Raw genomic sequence first — 16827 nt, forward strand, 5'->3', positions numbered from 1 at the left:
CTCCTCTCTCCGGGGAATAATGGAACCACTCCCTTTCTCAGGCTTCCATTCCCACAGTGAGAAAACTCAGCAGGACTCAGTTTAAGGCTGTGACTAAAATAAGCTCCCAAATGCATAAGCTCTAACCCAGGACACAGTGCTTGGAGACACTGACCTCAGGCCTCTGCTTCCACTCACGCTGCTACTGACCACCACTGATATTTTAAATGACACAAACCCAATTTTAAAGAATCCAGCAAAATCATTCAGTCTCAGTGTTTATGTGTAAAGGGAGGGAAGAAAACTGTAAGGCATTTTGTTAGTTCAACAAGAAAAACTGTAAGAATCTATTATTTTCAGAAAATAATGATATTAATTATTATTATTTCCATGGCATGTTTTATGAACCATTAATCATACTTGAACACTTCTGATATTCAAGTTTAAGATTCGGAATTCTATGTGAACTACCCCCCAACCACCCAAAAAGAACAACCTCAGAATATTACTACACATGCTCAGGAGAGGAAAAAGGAAACAAGAATTTTTAAAACATTCAATATAATACTAGAATATTTTCTTTTTCTGATATTCACCCATTTTTTGCCTCTTTGGAAATATTTTATACTGTCTTTCAAGATCTACTGATTACATAAATTTTAAATTTTTGAAAAATTGAGGCTCAAATAAGTGAGTAAAACTTTTCAAAGTAACAAACCCAAGGAAGGGCAGTGCTGGCAGGTACCTCCACCCAAAGGACGTCTGTGCCCAGAAAAGATCCGGGGGGAGAGGCACCAGGATTTCACACACGTAGTTCCACGTGGTTATTTTCTGCTTTCCCTCTCAGGTAAGATATCCAAACACAAAAAATGTCTTGTAAAAAAGAGCCATCCATGACTCCGTGTAAAAATTGTAAACAATATACTGATCCGTTTGAAATGCATCACGGAGAATGAATAGTTGATAGACGCTGTCAATCGGAGAGGGGATGCTGGCGTCTAGGAATGCGGAAAAGATCTGGAAATTTAGAGATTTATTCCCAGCCCTAGGAAGAGCTAGGCTTCAAGGACACGGGTGGGGATTTGAGACACTGTTCCACAAACATTTGGAAAACTCAAGAGAAAACGGCGCCCCCCTGGGGAGAAAGGAGGGACTGGGGACCTCACAGACCACAGCTCCTCCAACGCACGAAGCCGGGATACCCAGTCAGGATTAATCCTTGAAGACCCTCCCCGTGGTCACCGCACAATCTGGAGCAGACGCACCCGCAGCAGTGAGCGGACAGGACGCTCGGGGTGCCCGCTGCCGGCCCAGACCCCGCGCAGTGAGCCGGAGGGTACTGCTGCGCTCTGGACCGACTCGGGTCCGCAGACTCGGGAGTTGACCACCGGGAGGCCCGGGTTCTGCCACTGCTCTGTGTCTGGGAACACCCGGCCCTGCACACTCACCGCTTCTCTATGACCCGGGCAGCGGTGCAGGTCATAGCGCGACTGAGGGTCCAGCAGAGACACCTGAGTCCGTTAAGCGTGGGTGAGCCTGGATAATAGCGAGCGTGGAAAGACGAGTCCACGTGGTTCCGGCGCGTCGCCCCACCCACCTGCCCCTGGCGCGCCTGATTGGGCGCAAAACCCCATCCCGCTTTCCCAGAGTGACAACAGGGCAGGAGGTCACATGACTGAGCAGAACCAGCTTTTGGCGGTGGGCGGGAACCAGTCCTCTCCAGGGACATTTGCTTTTAAACAAAACTTGTTCTTGGCCCTAGAGGGACAGTGGTGTCCTCCTGCAGCTCCTTATGAGCGCGGGGACACCAGTGTGCGCAGGGAATTCCAGAGTCAGTTTCCAGATAGACACCATTGACCAAAGCAAGAGGGGTGCCCAAGTCAGGCCAACTGGGACAAGAGGGTCTGAGGTCCTCGCCGGGTCAGGGGTTGGCATGGGCTGCGAGGCCACTCACGGTACCGTGACCCTTGTTTACAAACACACTTGAAAATGACCTCACCATGTGGCTCCCTTCTGATCTTTGTTAACAGCGTTGAGGCTTCCTTCTCTACCTCCATACGTGTGGTACTTTAGCTAAAGAATTGCAGAACCTTCCAAGCACTTGGCTCTGGCGGGAAGTTTGAACCCCGCAGCCCTCACCTGGGTGCAGGGACTCGTCTCCGACCAACCGTAAACTGAGATGTGTTAAATAGAACTCTCAGGTGTACACTTTACACTAAAGGGAAATTTATTTTAGATAGTTTTTGAGTGTGTCCTTGGAGATTTTGAGATTTAAACAGCTATAATATCGCTAAAGCAAGTGAGTTCCTAGTTCACCAATATAAGAAAAAAACAATAAGTTATGGAAATGTGGGATGTATCTGAAAACCCTTAATATATTTAACACATTGGTTCAAAACTCTTAATACATTTATTTATTTGAATAGTTTTATTGAGATAAAATATACATATCATACACTGCATTCCTTTACTTGTTCAACAGTTCTCCATATATTCACAAATGTGTGCAATCAGCACCACAATTTTTGAACATTTTTGTTGCCTCAAAAAGAGCCCCTGTAGGGAATTCCCTGGTAGCCAGTGGTTAAGAATCTGTGCTCCCAATGCAAGGGGCACAGGTTTGATCCCTGGTTGGGGAACTAAGATCCCACATGCCGTGTGGTGAGGCCAAAAAAGTATTAAAAAGAAAAAAAAAAGCCCCTGTACCCTTTAGATATCACTTCCCTGTCTTCCCACCCCCCTGCTCCAAACAACCATCCTAGGCCACTTCTAATCTTTCTGGCTCTGTAGATTTCGAGATTGTTTTGGCTATTTTGGATGCCGTGCAATCCCATATGAACTTTTGAAACAGCTTGCCAATTTCTATAAAGAAGTCACCTGAGATTCTGACAGAAATGGCATTGAACCTATAGATCATTTTCAAGAGCATTTCCATCTCAAAAATGTTAAGTCTTTCAATGTATGTACACGGGGGGTTATGCCATGTTTTTAGATCTTTATTAATTTCACTCAACAATGTTCTATAGATTTCAGAGCTTTTGTTTTGGTTTCTCTTTTATTAAATTTACTCCCTTTGATGCTTTCGTAAATTCATTTGTTTTCTTAATTTTATTTTTAGATTGTTTGTTACAAGTATGTAGAAATACAATTGATTTTTCCGTATTGATCTTGTATTCTACAACCTTGCCGAACTTGATGATCAATTCTAATTTTTCTTTTTTTTAGTGGATTCCTTAGAACTTTCTATGCACAAGATATGTCATCTGCAAGTAGATATAGTTTTACTTTTTCCTATCCAATTTGGATTATTTTATTATTGTTTTAATCGCAAAATTGTTCTGGGTAAAATCTCCAGGACATTATCAAGTAGAAATCCTTGTTTTCTTCCTGATATTAAGAGGAAAGTACCCAGTCTTCCAACATTAAATATAATCTCAGCTGTGATTTTTTTTTTCATAGATGCTCATTTTCTAATGAAGGAAACTTTCATCCTTACCTCGTTTGCTGAAGGTTTTTACCATGAGAGGGTGTTGGATTATATCAAATACTTTTTATGAGTCTACTGAGATGACCTTGCCATTTTTGCTTATTACTCTATTAATACTTTTTATTGCATTAATTGATTTTGAGATGTTAACCCAACCTAGCATCCTTGCAATTTAGTCACAGTGTACCCTTGTTTTGAGATGTTGCTGGATTCGGTTTTCTAGTATTGGTGATTTTTTAAGGGTGGGGGCATCCATTTTCACAAGTGAAATTAGTCTCTCGATTTTTTTTGTGATACTTTTTCTGGTTTTGGAATCAGAGTAATACTGGTCCCAAAGAATGAGTTTAAAGTGTTGTACACATTCTATTTTGGGGGAGAGTTTCTGAAGACTCATATTAAACCTCTGAACGTTTTGGGGAATTCTGTGATGAAGCAGTCTGGGTCTGGGTAGTTATTTTGATTAGTAATTCAATCATGTCACATTATAGTTCTAGTCAGATTTTCTATTTTTTATTGAGTTAATTTCAGTAGTTTGTGTATTTGGGGGGATTTTCCCATTTCATCTCAGTCATCTAATTTTTTATTATACAGTTGTTCATTGTATTCCTTTATAATCCTTTTCACTGCTGTAAAGTCATGAGTAATAGTCACACTTTCCGTCTGATCTTAGGAATTTGAGTCTTCCTTCTTTTTCTCTACATTAATCTAGCTAAAGATTTGTCAACTTTATCAATCTTTTCATAGAGTCCTCTTTTGACTTTACTGATTTTCTGTATGATGTCTTTATTCCCTCATTAATTTCTCCTCTAAACGTAATTATTTCCTTCATCTTATTGTTTTGGATTTGGTTGCTCCTTGTCATGTGTGTAAGATGGAAAGTGAGGTTATTGATTTAAGATCTTCTTTATTAGTATAGGCAATTATACCTATAAGTGTTCCTCTAAGTACTATTTCTGATGCAGCCAGAAACGCTTGTATATTGTGTCCTCAATTCCTCTAACACAAACTATTTTCCACATTTCTCTATTGATTTCTTCTATGACACATTAGGAGTGTGTTGTTTAATTTCCTCATAATTGTGAGTTTCCCCAATTTTTCCTAAGTTTGATTTCTAATTTCATTCCATTGTTATCACAGACCATAGATTTTTTTTTCCCGAGTGTTTTAAATTTAATGAAGTTTGTTTTATGTCTTAGCATTTGTTCTACCCTAAAGAAAGTTCCAGGTCCATTTGTGAAGAATATATATACTGTTGTTGTTGCGTGGAATATTCTGTAGATATGTCAGATATATTACACAGTACACACTAAGAAATGTTTAAATGTTTAGATAATAAGTGAGAAAGGGAAGACAGCACTGGATAACTGGGAGCTGTGTCCCACTCACCAGTAGGCCAAGTCTTATTCTGTTGAAGAGACAAATGTCACATACCTCCACCATCAGACAATGCTACCTGGTGACCGTGATGGATCACAACAAGATCAAGGAAACTCTGTAATCATGTCTCTAAAAATGGTAAAAGCCCTCAGAGTCCAAACCATAAAAATGACCAAACATTCCAAAAGATTATGGTTACTAATCACAGAATTATATTTATCCCCTCACAACACCCAAAAGAGAGCAACATCTTGCTTCATCAAATATCAACAAAATCACCTAACACCAGTCCAAATTCTATAAGGAGTATTTTTGAGCACCTTTATACTAATACACCCATAGTCATTTATCCCTTACAGTCATGGTTATTACTTCAAGTCAATACACCACTCTCTACAACTACAGGTATGTCTTGTGGTCTTTGGCAAGAGGGTATTGAGACAAACATGATTTAAGGTTTTGGTATTATGAGTGAATGAGAAGTTACTTTTATGACAAAAATTTAAACTACATAAATAAAAAAATTAATTTGCCCTAGTATAATTTCCGGAATTTGTGTGACTTGCTAATATAGATTCAGAATGTATAGATTAAATGGACTAAATGACAAAGTGGATCTGAAAATATAGGCATATCTTGGAGATACTACGGGTTCAATTCCAGAGTCCAGCAATAAAGTGCTTATCATAATAAAGCAAGTCACTCAAATTTTTTTTGTTTCTCAGTGCAGATAAAAGTTATGTTTATACAATACTGTAATCTATTAAGTGTGCAATAGCATTATGTTTTTAAAAAAACAATGTACATACCTAAATTTAAAGATACTTTATTGCTGGACTTCCCTGGTGGCACAGTGGTTAAGAATCCACCTGCCAGTGCAGGGGACACAGGTTCGATCCCTGGTCCAGGAAGATCCCACATGCCGCAGAGCAACAAAGCCCATGAGCCACAACTACTGAGCCTGCGCTCTAGAGCTCACATGCCACAACTACTGAGCCCGTGTGCCACAACTACTGAAGCCCACACGCCTAGAGCCATGCTCTGCAAGAGAAGCCACAACAATGAGAGATGCCTGTGCACCGCAACAAAGAGTAGTCCCTGCTAGCCGCAACTAGAGAAAGCCCACGCACAGTAACAAAGACCCAACACAGCCAAAAAAAAAAAAAGAGAGAGACACACTTAATGAGACCTCACTAACTGTTATAGAGTCTGGCTCCATTTTAATCTTTGATCCTTGACAGCGTTGAGCCTTCCATCCATCCCTGCCCCCTCCCCACTCACTTGGTACTTAAGAGAAAGAATCCCAGACATTTGGCTCTGCTGGGAGGTTTGAACCCTGCAGCCCTAGCCCTACCTGGGCCCAAGGACTCTTTTCAGTCAATCACAGTGCGTGAGATGTGTTCATTAAATTCTCATGTGTACATTTTACACAGGAGGAAATTTATTTTAGATCAGTTTTTGCCTATGTCCTTAGAGAACTTTGAAATGCAGAGGACTAGAATATCTCTAAGGCAATTGATTCCTATTTTCACCAATTAAAAAAACAATAAATCATTATGTAAATACGGGATGCACCTGGAAACTCTTCCTTTCCAGCATTATTGAAGTATAACTAATAAAATTTCTATATTTAAAGATAACAATGTGACGATTGATATACATATATTGATACTATATCGTATGCTTGAAATTTGCTGAGAGTGGAATAAGCATTCTCAGCAGACACCAAAAAGGTAACTATGGGAGGAAATCGTTGTATTAACCTGAAAACTCTAATATGCCTAAGAGACTAAATTGCAACTCCTTTACATTGCAAAGCTCTTTATGCATTTATTTATTTATTCCAACAGCTTTATTGAGAGGTAATGCACATACTATACACTGCAATTCGTGAATGTGTACAATTCACTGTTTTTTTGTATATTTGCAGATATGCCTATTGTCACCACAATTTTTGAACATTTTCATCACCTCACAAAGAAATCCCTCTCCCCTTTAGCTATCACTCCCAATCTTCCCACTGTTAAAAAGAAACAACAGGCCCAAAATGGAGTCACTTGTGCTAAGCCCGAGTAACCAAATCAAAACTAATACCTAACCAAATTGCAGTTTCAACTTCCTCCAGGAATGTAATCCTAACTGGTCAATCTGGAATTTCCTGGTCAACACTAGTGAGGTAATTGGCCTAATAGACTCCTTTTGTGCCCTAAAGGAACATGACTGTGCTTGAAATAATCCTTTTTTTTTTTTTTAATTACTTCCTTGTCCACGTCCTCTCTGCCTTTAAAAACCTTTCATTTTTATAGCTCTTAGGAGCTCCTTTCTATTTGCTAGATAGGATGCTGCCTGATTCATAAATTGTTGAATAAGGCCAATCAGATCTTGAAATTTACTTAGGTGAATTTTTATTATTTAACACCATCTTCCTCAGCCCTGGGCAACCAGCAGTATGAAGCACATTGACATTGTGAAACCAATCTCCAACTATTTTCATCTTGCAAAACTGAAACTCTATATCCATTAGAAAACTCCTCATTGGCCACTTCCCTCAGCCCCAGGCAACAACCACTTTTTCTATGAATTTGACTACTCTATGTCCTCAAACAAATGGAATCATACTGTGTTTGACTATTTTTGACAGGCTACTTTCACTTACAATTATGTCACTGAGATTCAATCATGATGCAGCATTTGTCAGAATTTGCTTTATTCTTAAAGCTGATTTATACTCCATTATATATATGTGCCAAATATTTTTGATCCATGTATCTACTGATGGACACTTGGGTTAATTCCACCTTTTGGCTATAGTAAATAATGCTAATACCTCTATTTGAGTTCCTGTTTTCAATTCTTTTGTGTATTGTTGTCCTAAACTAGAAATAATTTCCAGAAAAGAATCGGGATTATCTTGAAGCAAAAGGACAGCATTATTATTCCTAACGTTTGCAAACCAGGATACACAGAGTCTGTGTCTCTAAGGGGAAGTACATTGGGGAACGGGGGGATAGGGTGAGAGATTTAAAAAAAAAAGCCTCAGGAGCTTCCTCGTTGGTGAACATATGGAGATTTGGGGAGACTGGGGCACCTGGAGAGAGCTCCTGGTCCTCTCCCCATACCTTGCCCTATGTATCTCTTCCATCTGGTTGTTCCTGAGTTACTTACATCTTTTTATAATCAATCAGTGATCTAGCAAGTAAAATTTTAACTAATTAATTAATTAATTTCATTAAAAGTAAAAACAAAAACCTCAGAAACCAAAATTGAGAGACTTGTAAGGGGACTGGATGGTCCTTGCAGCCTGACAACAAGTTTTCGATAATTGGCTGTCATCGGAGCTTCTCCTTAGGGGCTCTTCCAGGTAGGATCCTTAGCAGAATCAAGGTCCTTATAGTTTTTGTTTGTGATTTTTCTAAGAACACAGAATACTTGACCGAACCCCAGGTCTGTCATAACTACTTGGCTTCACTTTATTCTGGGTCCCCGTTAGCAACACTGGTCCACTATTTTCTTTGCTTAGGGAATTTCTCTTATTTTTACTTTTCCTTAGGGGATTTTATGTTACTTTTACAGTACTTACCCATAGGTAGAATGGCAAGATCAGATGGTAACTCAGTACCTAATTTTTTGAGGAACTGCCATGTTGTTTTCCATAACAAAAGTACAATTTATATTCCCAGCAATAGTACACAAGGATTTCAAAGGGTGTTTTCACTTTCTGGATGGTGTCCTTTGAAGCACAAAACTCATTAATTTGATGAAGTTCAAATTACCAATTTTCTTTTTTTATGTAATGCCCTCGATGTCATAGACAACATTTTTTGCCAAATCCAAGTTCAGGAAATTTTTCCTATGTTTTATCTAAGTTTCTTACAGGTTTCCTCTTATGTTAACATCCTTGATCCTTATTGATAAATTACTGTATGTGGTGTGACAAGGGTACAACCTCTTTCTTTTGCATATGGCCATCCAGTTGGCCCAGCACCAATTTATGAAAAGAAATATTCTTTTCCCATTTTTGAAAACTTTGTCAAAGATTAGCTGACCTTAAATGTAGGTGTTTATTTCTTTTTTTTTTTAGAGTTTTTTTAATTAATTAATTTATTTATTTATTCTTGGCTGCATTGGGTCTTCGGTGCTGTGTGCGGGCTTTCTCTAGTTGCAGCGAGTGTGGGCTGCTCTTCGTTGCGGTGTCCGGGCTTCTCATTGCGGTGGCTTCTCTTGTTGCGGAGCACGGGCTCTAGGCGTGCAGGCTTCAGTAGTTGTGGCTCACGGGCTCAGTAGTTGTGCTCCTGGGCTTTAGAGTGCAGGCTCAGTAGTTATGCACACGGGCTTAGTTGCTCCGCGGCATGTGGGATTGTCCCGGACCAGGGCTTGAACCCATGTCCCCTGCACTGGCAGGCGGATTCTTAACCACTGCACCACCAGAGAAGTCCCTGTAGGGGTTTATTTCTCAAATCTCAATCTATACATACATCTCTATATCTATCCTTGTGTCAGCCCCACACTACCTTGAGTGCATTTGCTTAAAGTTTTTGAAATCAAGACTTGTTAGTCCTACTACTTTGTTTTTCATTTTCAAGGGTGGCTTGGCTATTCTGGTCCCTTGCAATTCCATATATAAACAACTTGCCAATTTCTTACAAAGATTATAGCTGGCATTACGATAGTTATTACATTGAATCTTCAGATCATTTTGTGGAGTAGTGCCAGTTCAACGATGTTAACTCTTCTGAACCATGATATTGGGATGTCTTCCCATTTATTTACACTTGTCTTCACTTCTTTTCACCACGTTTTGTAGTTTTAAGAGTACTCACTTTATCTTTTTTAATTTATTTATTTATTTATTTTTGGCTGCGTTGGGTCTCTGTTGCTGTGTGCGGGTTTTTCTCTAGTTGTGGTGAACAGGGGCTACTCTTCGTTGCGGTGCGCGGGCTTCTCATTGCGGTGGCTTCTCTTGTTGTGGAGCACAGGCTCTAGGCGCATGGGCTTCAGTAGTTGTGGCGCGTGGGCTCCAGTAGTTGCGACATGTGGGCTCAGCAGTTGCAGCTCGCAAGCTCTAGAGTGCAGGTTCAGTAGTTGTGGCACACGGGCTTAGTTGCTCTGCGGCATGTGGGATCTTCCCGGACCAGGAATCAAACCCATGTCCCCTGCATTGGCAGGTGGATTCTTAACCACTGCACCACCAGGGAAGCCCAAGAGTACTCACTTTATATTTTGGGTTTAGCTTGTTCTTTTTCTTGTTCATTGAGGTATAAATTTAGATCGTTAATTTGGTATCTGTCTTTCTTAATATAGGTGATTATAACTATAAGGTTCACTTTTACTATTTCTTATGCTATATACAACTGTCCTTGTGTATGTCTCTCCTGCTGTGTTTGGGTATCCCTAGAAACTCAATCTTAAGTAGTCTGTGTCTTCCAGCTCTCTGTTCTAATCCACTCTTTTTATACCGAGCCCTGTTGGTATGGTAAGAAGGTACTGGTGTGGAAGAATGTTCTCTTGTATTTAAGCCGGTAATGTTTTGGCAGGACAGAATCCCTGGACTATGAACCTCAGAACAGGTTCTTAGTATTCATTCCTTCTCTTTTGTCACAGAGAAAACCTGAAGGGTCAGGGAGTTGTCTGCGTGCTCTGTCCCATTTCAGATAAGGTTTTGACAAATTAGTTTTCTTTAAGAGAGAGCCTGAGTTACAGGGAACAGAATGCTTTGTGTACATATCAGAATGGTTTCCCCAGATTCCTGCATGAAGCATGAGGCAGTGTTTTTCCATCAGTCATGATGAGAACCTGGTTGGGCTCTTGCAGAAAAATTGATAAATTTGGGGGAGTTTCCTGAGACTGGACTCCCTAGAGGTTTTAAATCTCAAGCTAGTCCAATCTGTGTCTCCAGCAAATTCAAGTTATCAGTTTAAGTGTTCCTAGAGGTTGCTGGCTCCAGTTGCTTCACCTCTGGGTGACAATTCTATTTGTCTGTCTCTGGTATGGGGAGAATTGTTTGCCATGTAACCTCAACTCTCTCATGACTCTAAGAACAGGTGTTGCTTTTCAGGTTGTTCAGCTTCTTGTCTTGTTGTAAACATAATGATCACTCAGAGCTCTTTACATATCAGAGCAGAACCATCCACTCAGTTGTGTTGCTCTGTATGTTTCCCTTATAAGACTACACCAATTCACTAATTCATTCCTCTGCTGGTGACCATGTTGGTGGTTTCAAAGTTTTTATTCTGTGATCATGCTTGGATCTCTGTATTTGAATTTCTTTCCTCACTTCTGAAAATTCCCTATCCTGAATGTTTGTCACCCTGAAGACAATTTCCATGAGTTACCTTCCATTTTATCATTGCCCTTTTGAGGGCAGGATCAACCCCATACCTAAAACAGGATCAGATGTCAACACTAATGTTGTCATGTGCATCAGTAGAAAGATATTTATTACTCAAAGGTACTTTCTAACAAGAGTAGGGCAAAGGTAGCTGGTTCAGAAGGCTTGTGCAAAGAATGGCTTGGCACTTTAATGTGTGTACAAGTGGAGGCTGCAGGTTTTCAAGGTTTGACCCTTCTACCTGCTGACACAGGTAGCAGGTACCCAAAGCCTTAAGAGTGAAATATCAAAAATGAGTTCAGTTCTTTATTAAAGTTCACTCCTGAGGTTTATAGACGTAATAATGCCACATCTCATTTAAATGACTTTGAATATTAATTGAAAAGCCACGTGACACAAGCAACACATAAATAAGATGATGAAGCTTCGAAACAACATTGGAATCCTGTCATCCCCGGGTATTTTAAGGGATCCAGGAAAGTGTGTCAGTATGGTTCTGGAATTCTGTTCAAATATTTCAATAACGTTGTTGTTGTTTATTTTAATTTGCTGTCTCATTTGTGTTACTGGTGGCACCTTGCCAGTGTATTCCACCCACATGCAGCAAGCAGCCCTCCTAGGGGAACAGAACTCTCCCTCCCTGGCTCATAAATAGTGCAAAGCCAAGTGGTCATCAGCTACCATGTCCGCTAGAGAGTTGTCCTTCATGGAAAACACCTGAGGCATTAGCTGACTACTACATGCATTTTGAAAGTTTTTTGACATTTCTTGATTGGCATTAATGATATGTTTGTTGAATGACATCATGTGTGCCCAGGTCAGTGCCAGGGGCTCCAACGACGATGAGTCTGTGATTGTAAACTGTAGGAAAAGAGCACATTTGTGTTGGATGGGCCAGAGGGGTTTGAAGGAGGGTGCCCAAAATGAAATACTGACATGTAGGTTACCCAGTCTATGGATGATGTTAGGAGGAAGAACTGGGAGTGGGATATACATGTGGTGGCCAGGATGTACTATGACAATAAACCAAAGACCTGTAGGAGTGGCCAGAAATGTCACTGATAAAATGTCTAGTATAGAAAGGCTCTACTCGTAAGATAACAGTAAGCCTGATGACCAGAACAAAGTAACTGGCCCCAAAGACTGAGGATTAAATCTGAATAATGCCCTGAACAGCAGGAAGACCTATGTATAGAAGAAAGCAAGCTTTAAGTAAGCCATTAGGACATCCTATGAGGGTTGTAGACTGGGGTCCTGAGACTGCCACTGAATGCCTTTTTCAACAGCCTGGTATTTCAGAATTGAGTGGATATCAGTAATTTCTACCGTGTGTCGGTGAGTGATTGCATTTTGGTTTCAGAAGGGTTATGTGTGATAGTATACGTAATTTTTGTATATAAGTATCTACCAAGGTTAGAGCATAGCAAGTAGCCAGTAGAGGGGGTGAAGGGCCCTACAAAGTCTGTTTGCCATCAGCTGTAGGGACCCCTTCCTTGGTCAGGAAACTATGTCTATTGAGTTTATTACCAATGGTGTGTTTGTTCACATCAGATGCCTCGGTCAGTCACTAAGGCAGCCATGGCAGAGAAGGGATGTCCCATGAATATTGCCTAACATTGAGGTTAGAGGTCTCTAAGTGGTTACGGATCGTGGGGGCTCACAGGACCAAGGTTAATACCATCAGATCCCAGGTGAGAGTGTGCCCAGAAGTCAATTTATCACTCTGAACACTGAGCCTCTGCAGACTGAGGTTTAATATATGCACAGAGTAAGGACTGGCATTGATTTGGACTTGGATATTGTGAGGCGTTACTCTCAGACTTCTTAATGCCAAAGGGGGCACCCTTGGATAAGGAGCTGTGATTGGTGGTTGAGGCACCTAGATCATTGGCAGTGGCCAAACGATCTGTAACAACGTACAGATGAGTTCCATTCTTGGCTGGGGAATTCTCTATTGCTAGCACGATTGCCTGGAGTTTGACTAATCCATCTAATGCTTGGGTCCAATCTCTCATCCCAGATGGCCTGTTTGATTTAGGGACAGAACACAGCATCTCTGCAGTGGACCCCATCAGGTGTGGTGGCAGCACCCTGTATATAAAGTATGTGGACTCCCTGGTCTCTCCTGGGATCCCAAGTGACTCCTCAAGTGGCCATGTGTCCAGAAAGAAGTGACCTACTCCAGAACAAAAGACATTAACTTGGGGGGGAACACAGTTCCTTCAGCAAGTGGGATGTGACAGAGGGGCCAATTTTTGCTTTATGCTGCAAGTACCAATGCCTTTTTAACGAGGAAGACTCTGGTTAGCAAAACTGAGGGGTCCTACATTCATGACCCAAGGCAAAATGGGAAATTGGCTGTGGAGGCTCAACTCTGGCCATGAGAGGGCCTCCATTTACAGAACAACTCTGTCAGCTGCCAGCAGAGCTGTTCTAATTGTGTGCAGTAACAGTTGAGGAGACTAGTTTCTGGTACAAGAATGCCTTGGATAACTTGTGTCCACCATGGGTGGTTTAGAGACACCTGGATGCATAAACAGAGGCTGCTAAAGCCTTTATGGTAAATGGGTGTGGGGAGGGAGACAATAATGGAGTAACTGTTACTCAGACAAATTCCAGAGCGTATGATTCCCCATTCAAACTCAGTAAAAATTGAAGTACTGTGTGAACAAGCAAACAAACATATTTTACAAATAAGAGACAGCCGGGATTACTGTGGCCGATGGAATGTGCCCATAACATAGGTTCTGCCAACTGTTTCTATTGCCCTCTCAACTCACAGTCACTGATGTTGCCTCAGGAAATTTTCCAGAGTGGGATATGCATGAATTTCTAAAGATGTTTCCATGTAAGTAGGCACAGAGTAGGCTTGAGAGCTGGAAATAGTCTACAGATGGTGATGGGAGGAAATGATGTGATTTACACGAACGAGGATGTCCCCAGGTAGATCCCACTTGGGATACACCATTAGGTTTCAGAACCACAGTATTCCTGATATGAGGAAGGAGCTTATTCTCACATGGAAACAATGGGTCAAGACAGACACTACCCAATGCAGCAGAGAAACAAACCCCCATGTTGATCTCTTTGGCTGCACCCTTCTGAATGTCATGGTGAATCAGGAAAACATACTCACTAGCACTATTAATGGCATAAGGTGTTTCCTATACAAATTAGACATTATAAAGATATAATCTACAGAAGACGGTAATAAGACAATACTCCCAACGATGAAACATGAATTACTTTCCAAGTGGACATAAAAGGCCTTACAGAAAAATTCAAACTCTGATGGATTTTGATGTGGAACTTGTGAAGACATCAGGGGAAAACTAGACTTCTAAGAAAATGGAAATCAAATATTTGTTGGTGGTGTTGGGGATACTCTTAACTACAGGGGCACAGAATCTGGGAAATAAGCTGCAAGACATTGTCCTCAAACCTCCTATTCATCTGTCTCTCTCCCAGTGTGGTGGCTCCAAAATCTGAAGAATACCCTCTTTGCATCTGCCTTTCAATCCAACTCAGGTAATGCAACTGATGACTTCTAACACAGAGTCACAAAGGAGATGAATTCTGGTAAATCTAGCTCCTAACATTACTCACAGGCAATGTATCTCCAACTCTATAGATTTTTTGTCCTATCACAAGTCTCTCTTCTTTTTTTTTTTTAATTTAATTTTATTTTTATTTGTTTATTTTTGGCTGGGTTGGGTCTTCGTTGCTGCGTGAGGGCTTTCTCTAGTTGTGGAGAGCAGGGGCTACTCTTTGTTGCGGTGCGCAGGCTTCTCATTGCGGTGGCTTCTCTTGTTGCAGAGCACGGGCTCTAGGTGTGCGGGCTTCAGTAGTTGCAGCACATGGGCCAAGTAGTTGTGGCTCGTGGGCTCTAGAGCGCAGGCTCAGTAGTTGTGGCACACAGGCTTAGTTGTTCCACAGCATGTGGGATCTTCCCGGACCAGGGATCGAACCCATGTCCCTTGCATTGGCAGGCGGATTCTCAACCACTGCGCCACCAGGGAAGCCCCACTCCCTTTTTTTTTTCAGTACTTATTTATTCATTTGGCTGCGCCAGGTCTTAGTTGCGGCACACGGGACCTAGTTCCCTGACCAGGGATTGAACCCGGGCCCTCTGCATTGGGAGCATGGAGTCTTAACCACTGGACCACCAGGTAAGTCCCATAAGTCTCTCTTCTTAATTCAAATTCTATTCACCAACTACCAGTCAGAAGGAAAGACAAAAAGCAAAGAGGAAAATCATAATTTATGTAAAAGTATACTCTTTGACAACCTTTCCGTACATAAAAATTTATTCCAAGTGTTTAATAGAATGGAAAACTGAAAAAGGCTCCTATACCCATCACCCCCCAAAAAGGATCTTTCTCAGTAAAAAGGGTGCAATATATACAATAGATTAGGGGTATACGGGAACTGCCACCCAAGGCCAGTAGGAAAATACCAAACTGCCATTTTCAATGACCCTTTAACAGAGAATGAATAGAATATTATAAAAATTTAAGCCTACCTACATATTAGAAATACATTTTAATTCACCCATGGATCCAACAGACTTCAAAACGGAAACAGAAAAAAATCATTTGATTAAACTTAAAATCACTACCTTTAAACCTTATGTACTATTGTTGAAAGACAACTTACAGAACACACATTAATATTATTTTTGAAATTAGTAGAAATCCTATGTCCAAGGATACACTTTAAGAAAGATCCTTGCTAAACACAGCATATTTAAAAACTTTTAAAACAAGTCTTTCATACTGAAGGTTTTCTGGAACATTAGGCATGGATTACTTTCCATCAAGTTATCTCATGTCACATTTATACTTCTTCATAGGAGTTTTCACGTCTAAGGATGTGGGCCAATTGAAGTGTTTCCCAGCTGTTTACAAACAAGAGGTTTTATCTAGTGAACCTTTTCATGCCTTCGTAAATTACTGTGATAAAAGAAGGCTTTCCCACATTCTTCACATTTGTATGGTTTCTCTCCAGTGTGCAGTCTCATATGCCGTCGAATGCTTGACAGAGAAATGTAGGCTTTCCCACATTCCTGACATTGAAAGGGTTTCTCTCCAGTGTGACTTCTTTCATGCACTTGAACATAGGTGGAACTGAACGTTTTCCCACATATTTTACATTCATAGGGGTTTTCTCCAGTGTGGGTTCTTTCATGATTTTGAAGAGAACTGTGAGTACTAAATGCTTCAGAACATGTTTTACACACATATGGTTTCTCTCTAGTGTGAGTCCTTTCCTGTCTTTGAGAAGAACTGGTAACAAACAATGCTTTCCCATATTGCTTAAATTCATAGGGTTTTTCTCCAGTGTGATTTCTTTCATGATTTTGTAAACCTTTTTGAGAACTAAAACTTAAACCACATTGTTTACATTGATAGGGTTTCTCTCCAGTGTGACTCCATTCATGGATTTTAAGAGAACTGGGATTAATGAACACTTTCTCACATTCTTTACATTTATAAGGTCCATCTCTAGTGTGTGTTATCGTGTGATATTGGAAGGTTTTGTACCATGTATAGGTTTTCCCACATATTTTACACTCATAGGGTTTTTCTCCAGTATGGGTTCTTTCATGCATTTGTAAACCTTTTTGAGAACTAAAACTTTTACCACATTGCTTACA

At 40.6% G+C, this 16827-nt stretch overlaps 1 protein-coding gene across 9 annotated transcripts in view; it reads right to left on the bottom strand.

Annotated features, from left to right (window-relative positions):
• Positions 1-16827, bottom strand: part of LOC309624692 (uncharacterized protein) — a 92827-nt gene that overhangs the window by 32225 nt on the left and 43775 nt on the right. Inside the window, exon 1 of one of the 9 annotated variants that reach the window (XM_082383064.1) lies at positions 1428-11436. The exons of the other annotated variants lie outside the window; for them this stretch is intronic. Coding sequence (XP_082239190.1) covers positions 1428-1708 — 281 coding nt within the window. The 5' untranslated portion in view covers positions 1709-11436. Of the gene's footprint in view, positions 1-1427; positions 11437-16827 lie in introns of those variants that run through there. 9 annotated transcript variants of the gene reach the window in all.

The sequence above is a fragment of the Balaenoptera borealis genome (assembly GCF_965194805.1).
Source record: "Balaenoptera borealis genome assembly, chromosome: 2".
In the NCBI taxonomy this organism is placed as follows: domain Eukaryota; kingdom Metazoa; phylum Chordata; class Mammalia; order Artiodactyla; family Balaenopteridae; genus Balaenoptera; species Balaenoptera borealis.